The 12,790-nt window shown below is 43.1% G+C and overlaps 1 protein-coding gene across 4 annotated transcripts in view; it reads right to left on the bottom strand.

The window, feature by feature from the left end:
* DISC1 (DISC1 scaffold protein) overlaps positions 1 to 12,790 on the bottom strand; it is a 340,168-nt gene that overhangs the window by 238,528 nt on the left and 88,850 nt on the right. For 3 of the 4 annotated variants that reach the window (XM_031659336.1, XM_031659330.1, XM_031659333.1), the window contains exon 5: positions 11,666 to 11,901. In XM_031659336.1, coding sequence (XP_031515196.1) covers positions 11,666 to 11,901 — 236 coding nt within the window. Of the gene's footprint in view, positions 1 to 11,665; positions 11,902 to 12,790 lie in introns of those variants that run through there. The other variant, XM_031659342.1, reaches the window with a different exon arrangement.

Below are 12,790 nucleotides of genomic sequence, written 5' to 3'. Positions count from 1 at the left end.
GCCTGCATCCTGCCAGGGTTCTTCTCAGGGCACTGCTTGCAAGGGTGGACTGCAGTGCAGTGGGCATACCTCTAGTCCCAAGCAGTAGTCGAGCACAGGTTACTTTGAAGGGTGTAGAAATTACCTGGACATACAGGCTAGGTCCCCATATAAAACCTATCATGGTGTGGGACAGGTGCAAGGGTAGGAAGACAAGGTGGGAAGTTTCATTTGACCCCTTGCTCTGGGACACAATGTCAGGCAGGCCTGGATAGACCCCTTTAATGTTATATCCTAGAGAAACCACCTCTCATTCCATGCAATCTTTGGTAGTTTGTTACCAGTTCCTCGTACCACCAGTAACCCAGCCATGACCACCTTCGCACTTGGCACTGGAGGCAAAGCCTTGGCTCTCAGCATCAGAGGCACTCCCAGGGTGACAACCACACACCTGCCCCAAAGATGAGCCTTTGAAGAACAAACTCTGTTCCTGTTCTTATCTGGACTTCTGCAGAAAAAGAATATTAACGACACTCAGAGAATTACACCACTACCCCACTAACTTTCTGCAAGACTTTGAACAAGTCACTTTCATCTGGGGCTCCATTTTCTCAGCTGCAAAATGAGGAAGTTGAACGCAATTATTTCTAAAATCCTTCCAGGTCTACTATCCCATATTCTTTCACTGCTCTATCATTCAAAAATCTTTTACTAGCCTTTTTTATTTATAGATATTTAGAGAATCTAAAAACCACACAGGTTTTATAAAGTACCAGATAACATTGATAACAGAGACAGAAATATACAGGAGACACGTGTCTTTTTTTACTCTATAATAGAGTAATAGAGACAGAAATATACAGGATATATTAGATTAGACAGAAATATAATAGATAATAAAGATACATTCGATATTAGAAATGTAATAGATAATAGAGACGGAAATATACAGGAGATACATGTCATTTTTTACACTAAGTGAGGGACGTGTTTTTCAGCTTGGAAGCTAACTATGCAAAGGGTCTGCTCCCTGCAGACAGTTGTCCGCTCATCTTCCTGCCTGTGTATGTATGGCTTTATGCTGAAGTTCCACTTTAGCAAAAAGCTACAAGAGATGAGGAATATCAATTTCATCTCTGAACAGCCTTCTCTCTACCCTCTCCCTCTCCCTCTATTCACTATCCCATCCCATTTCCTGTTTTGTAAAAATCAGTTTAAGAATGAGAGATTATTACTAAAGCAAACCACAAATGATGGAAAGAGCAAAATGACAGCTATCTTAGCATAGGCGCCACTTGGGTCTTGAATTAAAGCACACTCACACAGCCAGGTATGGTGGGTCATACCTGTAATCCATGCACTTTGGGAGGCCAAGATGGGCAGATCACTTGAGCACAAGCGTTCAAGACCAGCCTGGACAACATGGTGAAACTCCATCTCTACAAAAAAATAATAATAATAATAATAATACAAAAATTAGCCAAGCATGGTGGCATGTGTCTGTGATCCCAGCTACTCGGGAAGCTGAGGTGGGAGGATTCCTTGAGCCCAGGAGGCTGAGGCTACAGTGAGCTATGATCGCACCACTGCACTCCAGCCTGGGTGGCAAAGCAAGACCTTGTGCAAATAAATAAATAAATAAATAAATAAATAAATAAATAAAATAAAATAACACACACACACAATACACACAAATCCATTGACATTAACAACCTTGCCCCTCACCTTCTGTCAGAGGACAAATGGAAAACAAAATGACTGTGGAAACAGCTTTAGGAAATTCAGGTTTATCTACTTGGTCTTTATCCTTCCTTAGACCCTTCTATCCTCACAGCTGATAATGTCACATGGCACCCATCAGACATTCATGGAGCACAGAGGCACAAATGCCACGAATTCCTCTAGACTTCAGATGATCTTGTAAAGGCACAACAGGGTACATAAATTCATCAGAAGCAAGCCATTCTATATGGCTATTTATAAAAATGACTCAAGCTGGTTATCTGAGACCTTCACTTCTGGGAAAGCCAGTGTGGTGCAGTGGAGAGAGATTTGAACTGAGAGGTAGGAGCACCAGGGCCTCTGCGGGCCATCCTTGCCACCTTTGGCAAAGCATATTACTTCTTTCCAGTTCAGTGGTGGCTGAAGTCAGAGAGTTTGCTGGACTCAAAACAGACATTCACCTTTGTGCTCACCAACTAGCTCATCTTTTGAGGATCATGGGAGGAATGAAGTATAGAAAGACCATTTAATAAATCATGCAGACATATACCATACCTGTATTATAGTAAGAAAATATTTTAGAGTAATCTGACCAAAATCAGGCACATAAATTTTTAACAAGGGTGGAATAAATATATTTAGAGTTTTTCTGGCCCAGGCAAAGGACATTAAGTAAAAGAATCAAAGGAAACTAGGCCAGGGAAATACTTGAACATTCAGTTCTTTGATTCCTTCTCTGAGTATACATCACATCATGACTCACATTCTCCCTATTTCTCTGAATTTCAAGGATCCTGTGTTTTCAACTAGGGTGTTACACTCCATTATTCTGAGTCCTTTTAGTACAGTACAACTTCTCCAAATAACTCAGCAAACTGAAAATGAGGTGTCACTTTTTTTTTTTTTTTTTTTTGAGACAGAATCTCAACCTGTCACCCAGGCTGGAGTGCAGTGGCGCAATTTCAGCTCACTGCAACCTCCACCTCCCAGGTTCAAGCGATTCTCCTGCCTCAGCCTCCTGAGTGGCTGGGATTACAGGCGCACACCACCACACCCAGATAATTTTTGCATTTTTAGTAGAGAGGGGGTTTCACCATGTTGGTCAAGCTGGTCTCAAACTCCTGACCTCGGGATCTGCCCGCCTCGGCCTCCCAAAGTGCCAGGATTACAGGCGTGAGCCACTGTGCCCGGTTGATGTCACATTTTATAAGACCATAAACTCTTTTTAATAAGATACACCCATGTAACTCATATCATAAGGGACAATGGAGGGAGAGGAAAAAAATGAACATAAAGATTTCTGATCTTTCCTTGGAAAAGATTTCCTGTGATCGAGGTGCTGATGCAAAGGCAGTGAGCAGAGGAAAGGAGTAAGCCCTAATAGTGAATTTGCTGAACTTTCCAAATTGGCAGGTACGAGTAAGGTAGCACATGCACGCGTTCACACCCTCACCCTGTGCCATCTCTTGTAGGTCCCCGTGCTTACTGGGAAGCTCCGCCTGACATCACAGCATCACAGTTTGCATCGAAGTCCAGTTTCATAAAAAATCACAGCTTTATTTTTAACTGATGAACTTGCTATTTGGCTTATCCAAATATTCCAAGTGTTAATTCAACCAGATCTTTCTCATTGCCTCAAACAATCTTATTCCAAACTGAAACTATAATTCATGTGCCAAAAACATTTTGACTTACAGACATTTATCTGTAGGAGATTTTGGTGGTTTAATAATGAAAAAATGAGAACAGGAATCAGAAATATGAACAGCCTTATGTTCAGATTATAACCATTCTCCTTTCTACCCTTTCTTCACAAGCTGTTTAACGATTCTTTTTTACAACAATAAGGAAATAAATTACCAGCTTCTTATTTTTTGGAGACTGGTAACCAAGTCAGCTCCGTATTTTCAACTATTCTCATAACCATGACGTATTTAAATGTTCAAACACGATTTCAGTACTTGGGCTCTAGAACTTTTCCCCACCCCCCAAAACTCATGTGAGTTCAGCCCATTAAATACTACAATTTAATCTAAGGGGAAAATGATACTACATCCAGGCTTATTCTGTTAAGTGATCCAAAGGCAACTTCATATTTCCATTTCAATTACTGCCCTCCCTTTATTCTGATTATTTAATAAGGAATGTCCAGTTGTTCCCATGGGAACAACTGAGATTTTTAAATAAATACCCAGAACTGCTTGCATTTATTTTTTTTTTTTATATTTATTTTTATTTGTTGAGACAGTCTTGCTCTGTCACCCAGGCTGGATTACAGTGACATGATCTCCGCTCACTGAAACCTTCACCTCCTGTGTTCAAGTGACTCTCCTACCTCAGCCTCCCGAATAGCTGGAACTACACAGACGCGCCACCACACCTGGCTAATTTTTTTTTTTTTTTTTTTGGTAGAGACAGGGTTTTGCCATGTTGACCAGGTTGGTCTGAAACTCCTGACCTCAAGTGATCCTCCCAAAGTCCTGGGATTACAGACATGAGCCACTGTGCCCAGTCATTTGCATTTATATTTAATACTAATTTTTTAAATATATTCTTGCTTCTCCTAAATTTCTAAGTATTTATACTTTTCATAACTATGAAGTTTGCCAAAAACGTTGTACTTTCTGCTGTGGGTTTATTCTTTTCTTCTGAATCGTCTTTAATTAACTGGCGTCTGGCTAAGAATAAGCATATGTACAGCTCAAGTTTGCAGAGACAATTTTAACCTTACATTTCTCTCAAGCGTCTCTCAAAATCTGTTGACAAAGCAACAGATCAGCCTGATTCCTAAAACTGGGGAATACTGTCAATTTCATTTCCTAAAATGTTTCTGTGGGTAAACTAAAGATGGACATACTTTACTGGATAAAAAATGCAAAAATAGACCACTGGTGAGCAAAATGAATCAACAGTAGGAGAAAAATTCAGTTGACTAAAGGAGAAACTGAATAAGGAATTCAAACACCAATATCAACATGACTCAAAGAGGAAGCTAAGGAAATTTGCAAAAGAGGAAGTACAAAATAGTAATGACAATGAAAGTCAAGATGAAGGTTTAACAACGATCTCTATAAAAGACACAGCATCCCACCCCCTACCCCCGCCTCCCCACACTGAAAGCAGCTACAGGAAATCTAGAGGTTCTGTCTGACTTTGGTTTCAGTCATCCTAGCAGCCTAGCTATCAGCACAGGGTAGATTAATCACCCTTCCACAGCTTGAAAAAGATGTGCTCTTAACTGATTAAATTCTCAGCAAGCAATGAGCTGGCATTTCCAACCTGGGGATATTCCCAGCAGTCACTAGAGAAGGGTCTTTCTGAGCAGAGCTAAATTACCTTCTGCTGGAAGATTCCAAAACTTCTGTACTTCTTCCAGAGTTTCAGCTCAAGGTCTGAAGAAGAGTTTTAGCCTGACATACTAAATTAACATCTGAAAAGTTAAAGCAGGGAAAAGTAACATACAGCTTACAAAAAGGAAAGAATAAGAGAATTTGATAAAGGGAACAGAAGAGTGCAGAAGACATGTAAATTACACAGAAATTAAGTACAGAACAGTTCTCAAGGTGATAATAAAGGAAACTAAAAATTGAAATTGACTAGGAGAAAGACTTAAAATAGGCCACATGCTTTCATGTTTGTGAGAGTTGACTTGCAGCTGCAATATTAGAACTAGCTATGATCATTTTAAGATGACTATCTCCCATCTTTGATAATCCATGGGGCTCCAGTTGAAAATAATTAACCTAATGCCTAAATTATATAAAAGAGAAATGGGTGAGTCTACAAATCACAAGCCTCCAAAGAGCTACCTAAACAATAATAATACTAAGAATAATAGACTCGTGTTGTAAGTTTCTTTTTCTTTTTTTTTTTTTTTTTTTTTGAGACGGAGTCTTGCGCTGTCGCCGAGGCTGGAATGCAGTGGCCGGATCTCAGCCTCCCGGGTTCACGCCATTCTCCGGCCTCAGCCTCCCGAGTAGCTGGGACTACAGGCGCTGCCACCTCGCCCGGCTATTTTTTGTATTTCTTAGTAGAGATGGGGTTTCACCGTGTTAGCCAGGATGGTCTCGATCTCCTGACCTCGTGATCCGCCCATCTCGGCCTCCCAAAGTGCTGGGATTACAGGCTTGAGCCACCGCGCCCGGCCGTAAGTTTCTTAAAGAAAACAAGCACAGAGAATTTGTAAAACATTAAAATACAACATGATAAAATACATATCCATTTTTTCACCCTCCTTTGTTCTAAGTTATTCAAAAATCATGGTAAATGTTACTGTAGCACAAAATAAAGTCTTTTTTTAAATCTGCAAGTAAAATAGAATTCCTCCCTTGAGTTTCTCAAATACAGCCTGTTAACTTAAAAATCACACAATTTATCAATTTAGAAAGAGCTTTATTTCTTATAAGGGGGTTAAAGCCTGCAATGTTGCCATTCTAACAGGCTGGGAAGCATAGGCTCCGGTAGAAGCCAATAGCAGGCACTTTAAGGGAGGGACAGGTAAGACAGGAATTTACGCAGAATAGCTTGACCAAGTGCACATATTCCACAGGTTATAGCAGGAGCTATGAATATTCATGAAGGTGGGCCTAAGGCATGCATACTGAATAAGCACACATGTTATATACAACTTATGTTCACCTTGGGGTGGAGACTTAACATTTACATGTATTACAATTAGGCCCTCTATGTAAAAGGTCTTTTCAGAACACAAAGGCACTCAAGTGTCTCTGTAAATAGGCCAGAAGCAGTCCACAGTTGGTCTTTGTATCAGAAGACAGTTACTGAAATCAGAATCTTTTCTAATGAAAGCTGCAGTTATGGCTGGTGGAACAGGGAGTCAGTCAGTCAGCGTCTGGCGGTGGAAGGAATGCCATGGTTTTAAGATAGCTCATCTCAAGGCCAGTGCTTGTTTAGCTGCTAGAGAAAAAGAAAACCCAGGTGGCAGTTAGAAGGTCGTTTATTCTTTAGGTGCAGGGGTGTGTGACTTATCTCTGCCTGGCATGGCCTTAGGTCTTGTTTATAATTTGGTATCTCATTACCACCGAGAGTCTGTTCTGTCAGTTCTTATGATCTCGTTTTAGCAATGATGCTGGTCAGTTGTTGTGTCTAAGCTACAAAAGGGAGGGATTATAACAAGGCAAATCCAACCTCCCGGCCCACTGGGGCTGGGAACTCAGTTTGTATGGAGTGTCTGGGGTCTCCTCGGCCAAGAGGGAATCCGTTCAGTGGTTGGGGGCTTAAGGTTTTATTTTTAATTTACAACACAATGAAAACTGGAAATGGGGGTTCTGTTTTCTTGGGAACCTACATTTCCTGGTGAGCAGCATCTGTACCCAGCCAGATAGGGGGGATTTTCTTCCTTCTTTTCCGACCCTCTTGCTCCTTTACCAGATTATAATTTGGTAAACTTTTCACGTTGCCTGTAATGACGACTTTCCAGAAGAAAATGGGAGGAAACACAGTGGCGAGGCGAGGTCTAAGCTCTGAGCAGCAGGAGCCATGGTTGGAAAGCAGGTTTGCTCAGGTCCCTGCTCTAGGGACCAGCCCTTAGGAAAGTGCCAGCTAGAGCACCGTGGCCTGTGGATGGTCACAGCCTGCCCAGGGAACTTCGAAGAGGAACTTCACATAGAGCTCCTAGGAATAGAATTATGAGGGATTTTAAGGCAGTTTATTTTAACTTATTTCACAAAATCCTAAAGTGCAAAGTATTGTAGAACCAGAAAGGACCTTCCACATCATCCAGTTCAAACCCTCTTTTCACAGACAGTAACACCAGTTCCTCTAGCCCTGGGGCGGGGCCTTGCTTTCCAGTTCCTCTTCCTCTCACATTTCTTTCTTTGGGAAGTCTGACAGACCTCTCTGACTTGAGACAGTTGCCTGTTTGGTCTCCCCAGGCTGCCTATTTTTAGATACCCCTTGGCTCCAATCCAATCAGGCAACACTAGGCGCACAGAGACAACCATCCCTGGCCTGGAGGGACATCCATTCTCTTGTCCTTGGGCCTACAGACCCATGCTCTGCTGGGCTGGACTTCTTTCCATTGCTTGACCAAGCACTCTGTCCAAGGCCTGGTCTCTCCCAGGCCATAAGTGTGAACCATCTCTGGATTCCCTCTGCATTAAAAATTGGCCAAAGACATGAGGGCACCACTTTTACGGCTGTGTGAACTTGGACCCTCAGCAACCTCATCTGCAAAATGGGCATAAAAACATTATATTGCCCAACAGACTTTATAGGGTTATTGTAAGCAAGTAGGACAGTTTGTAAATAACAGAGATATTAAAATTAGTGTATGAGTATCATCACCAAACTAACTAAGAAGGACAGACAGGATAAATCTGAGTGGAGAGGGCAAACCTGCAGGGAGGTCCTGAACGCTGCAGATGTCGCCTATGCAGGGAAGCCTCACTCCGGGCACCCATCTGGCCCGCATTGCTCACACACTTCTGTCTCACTGCATTTGCTGTCTTGGCAAATATTTATCTGCCTCATGAATTCCTGGGAAAAGCAAGATGTCTACTTTACTTAAAAAGGAGGGGTGGGGAAAAAAAAAAAACCTGTAATCCCAGTGACCCAGGAGGCTGAGGTAGAAAGATCACTTCAGGCCAGGAGTTCAAGTCCAACCTGGCAACACAGCAAGACCACCCCCCCATCTCTACAAAAAATTAAAAAATTAGCCAGTCATGGCGACATGCACTTATAATCCTAGCACTTGGAAGGCTGAGGCTGGAGGATCACTTGAGCTCAGGAGTAAAAGGCTGTAATGAGCCATGATCATACCACTGCACTCCAGCCCATGGGACAGAGGGAAACCCCATCTCTAAAAAAGAAAGAAAAGTCCTTACCAAAAAAGGGGCGGAAAAAATCAGAATTTCTGGAAAAATGCAAAGCTCTCCTCTTTCTCCAGATGATTTCTAATGCTCTCAGTCCCATAAAGCCATTGTCTTGGCAAACCAATCAGGTAGAAGGCAAAGACAGAGGAGAGAGAAAGGCAAAGCCCAGAAGTGGAGATTAAAGAACAACAATCTTCACGAATGGAAAAGCAGCTTGGAGGCTGCTGAGACGCTGCAGGGATTTTCTCTGCAGTCTCTGCATTATTGCAGTATGGTGGCTGCCTCACACTACCCCTGGGGCAAGAGCATTAATGGGATCTCTCCCACACGGCTGCCTCCAGGCAACCCTCTTGGAGAATCTCTACTATGATCCTAGATTCGGGATCAGTTTTCCAATTCAGGCCTTGTTGTTTCAGTGTCTCCTCACTCTAATATGATATGCTTCTGAGGGGAAAGAGGAACTATTGATTTTTTTCCCCATTCAGTTGTGAGCTGGTGAATTACATTATTTCAAATCTCATTTGCAAGGAGGCCTGACATCAGCAGGGACTGCGTGGTGTGGAGCTGAGCACAGGCGTGATGAGGATGCCTGCAGCACCCTGCATAATTACTGCCCCTGGCCAGGGAGCCCTGGGCAGTTTAGCTAGTGGTTGGGGACATGGACACCACAGAAGGCCTGGCTGCTCTCCACCTACCAGCCTCCCCAGCCCAGCCTTGCTGCGAGGCTCCCGGATTCTCCCACCAAGGCCCAGCCAGCCCTGCTGTAACCAGGGGTTGAGTTTGTTTCACACTTTGTGCCAATGGTTTGTAAAAAGATGTGACATGTTTCTTCCAAATGCACAACAAGCGACAATTCGTCCGTGAGCTGCCAGAACACATTTTACATGAAGCATGAAAAATCCCAGGAGCTGAGGAATGAAGGACTCAACCCCAGATGAATACAAGCCAGTCAAGCATTGCTAAAGAACGTTAGAAAGCATCCTAGGCAGCCCTCCACATCATCACTGTGATTATTACCATAATTATTCCTCCCTCACTTTGCAGTTAGCCATATGCATGCCACATGAGGTCACAGGCTGCCCTCCCCTGGTTTTCCTGACATATAAAACCAACAAGAAGCCAGGGGAGGCTGAGCTAATGGTGCTAGAGAGAGATGAGCTGCAAATCACCATTCTCCTCAATTTACGCCAAATAAATAGATGGAACCTCATGCCCCACACGGCAGGATGTGATCCACAGAAAACCTTGGACACTGTGTCCCCCATCTTTTCCCTCTCCTCCCTCCCCCACCCCCACATCACAATCCCATTACAGAGAATGGGAGTGCAGTCAGGAGGGGGTGGAACAAGAACCATGGGTTTCATGTGGGAGGAGAACCAAGCTTACTGGGTAAAAGTGGTTCTTCTAAGACCCTCACATCAAAGGAAGACTTGCAGGAGAAAATAAGGAACTTGTTTTAAAGCAGAGGGATTGAAATCCCAGGGATGAAAGAAATTCAAATGAATGTATCTTTTAATTGGTTCCTGTCCTTTTATGCACCCCTGCTCTGTCAGCTTCCATACTATGGAGCTTCTGATTCTCCAGTGCTTAAAAAGGGTTCTCCTTTTGTTCACTGGAAGAAAACCATTTTTGTTGGCTCCACACAAAAAGTGTCTATGATGTCTCTGGGATGGTAACACTTCATCTCCTCCTGCTAAGTTATTTGATCCAGAACACAGACATTGGAAAATTCAAATGGCTTCTTTGATTTCTATTATCACACCCAAACCTAAAATCATTGGGTGTCCTTGACCCCAGCACATGCCCTCTACTTCCAGCCTGTCTCTGACATTGGCCAGGGAGTTCCCAACAAGCCACAGTCAGAAATGATGGCCTCCATGCAAGCACTGTAAGTCTCCACCAGTGACACATCCAGAAAGGCCACGTGCTATCAGGAAGTTTCTTTTCAAGCTCGTGGGTCATTGTCCATGAAACAAAGCATATCTTTCCCTTTGCAATTGCATGTTAGAAAGTTGAGTAAATTACAAACAGATGGCACCCTCAGTTTGCATCTGGCCTCTATGAAAATCCTTATAGATGATGATAACAGTCGTGATGTTGAGTGATCTGTTTCTCCAGGTTTTGTAACAATACTAGTCTCTGCAACTTCTCTTTATAAGACTTCAAGGTTTTCCTGTTTCACAATTTGTCTGACTCTCCCCATCTGGCCTAAGAAGAGCCTATTCTCATGAACAACAAAGGTAGCTATTGATGTATGTAAGATGGGTTCATTTGGCTGAATAGAACTACTGGATATTCTCCCTAAGTCAGCATTTTCTAAAAGACAACCAATACTTCATAGCAAAAATTAGGTTCACAGGATCACGTCCAATTAGTTAAAAATACTGGACCAAGCAATCTCTCTGACCTGTTGAGCCAGCTGGCTCTACACTGGCTTCTTTCGAATGCTTCACTTCTGCAGATCCAGGTTTCAGAATTAATCAACAGGAGTGTAAACATCAGGTTTTTCTCTTATGAATTAGGACTTTGGGCAAATTATAACCTTCTTAAACTTTTTTTCCTCGCCTGTAAAATGAATATAACAACAGAAGTAACTCATAGAGTCAGCTTATAACAGTGCCTGGTGCATGGTAAGCACCCAGTGCATTTTAGCTGCCAATAACAATCCATTCTTCCAGATGGAAACTTTGTCACTGGCTGTCCCTCTCTCAGTGGTTCACCTCCTCCCTTAGTGAGAGGCATAGTTGGCCCTCTCCAGATGATCATCCTCAGCAAAAGTTGGCATCAGGATCTTTAGCCCATTGAACTCCAATAGTTCTCAAAGGGAGACAGGGTGTCCTGAGGGTGTTTGGAAATGGGGAGGGTGTTTGGAAATGGGGAGGGTGCATATTGGAACGGGGAGGAGCGCTGGCATTTAGTGGGTTGAGTGGCCAGGAGGTGAAATAACTTGCAATGCTCAGGACTGCCCCACACCGTGAAGAATTTTCCCACACAAAACACTAATGGTGCTTCCACTGAAAAACACAGACTGTTCAGGAAATGTTTAGAGATGAAAGGCAATAGACAAAATCATTCCAATGAACAGGTCAAAGAGGTGAGTGGCCCAAAATCAGTTAGGAAATCACCAGTACCTCCTTATGGTTTCCGGTGGCTCTGCATGGAAGGGAATCCGACCGGCTGAGGCCAGGGTGTCCTGCAAGGCCTTGCTGACCTCCCGCAGCTGACCCAGGGACAGCCGGCCCACCAGTGGGGTCAGGTCGCAGCCCTGCCACCGGAGTTGTTGCTCTTTCTCCTCTATTTCCCTTCTCAGCTGTTGATCTTTGGCTTCCAGCACCGACATCCTTGCTTGGAGAGCTTCGATTTCTTTCTATAAAGAATGAGGAGTCGAGATTTTATAAATTAACCCTGCTCACGGCAAACTGCTCTGAGGATAATGACTCGTTTAAATGAGAATTGGCCATATGCACAAGAACCAGGAAGCTCCCCTTCTGAGGCAGGCAGATTTTTGGAGGTTTGCTGAACTGGAAAAATCATGCCAGCTTTATATTTCTAATGAGTTGGCATAAGGAAAAACATTCCCTCCCGAGCATTAAATAACTATGGGGGGTGAGCCAAGAATTTGACTTGGAAGAACCCAGCAGATACATAAATGACTTACTTCATCTCGGATGGACGAGTTAGGACACAGGGCAGGGAGCCTTACGCACCTGAGGTCTGAGCTAAGCAGGTAACCCCAGCCACAGACCAAAACAAGAAATGCAAGCAACCCTTTGTTAGTCTGTCCCCAAACACAAGAATTCAAAGTAGAGAGAAAGGTAAAAAATGACTTCTTAAGTCTACAGGGCTGAGAGAGGAATGAGATGCTGCAGATGGTGCCATGCAGCCTAAAGTTCATGACAATATAAAAAATGTAATTTCTGCAAATATAGCAAACTGAAATCCAAAGAATCCATAAAATATCATTTAACATTAAGGTCAATTAACTAAACAAGCAGCACGTAATGAACGCCCATCGTGTGCACAGTGTTATAGTAGATCATCATCTCACTGCCCATATGATTCTGAATCAAAAATAAGACTCTTAATTAACATACTCCCAAGTTTTATGCTGATAAGAGCACAACTCTAATCCTGGGTGTCTCTAACTTCTTATTCACGTTCTCTCAGCCCCAAGGTGCATCACCCGCAACTTCTACCTCCTGAACCCACTTCAAGTATGGGAGTGGGGAGAAGAATTGGGAGTTACTAAAGAATGT

The sequence above is a fragment of the Papio anubis genome, chromosome 1 (genome assembly GCF_008728515.1).
Source record: "Papio anubis isolate 15944 chromosome 1, Panubis1.0, whole genome shotgun sequence".
Taxonomy (NCBI): domain Eukaryota; kingdom Metazoa; phylum Chordata; class Mammalia; order Primates; family Cercopithecidae; genus Papio; species Papio anubis.
Note: the sequence above shows the minus strand (reverse complement) of the source record. Positions and strands in the feature narration are given on the sequence as shown.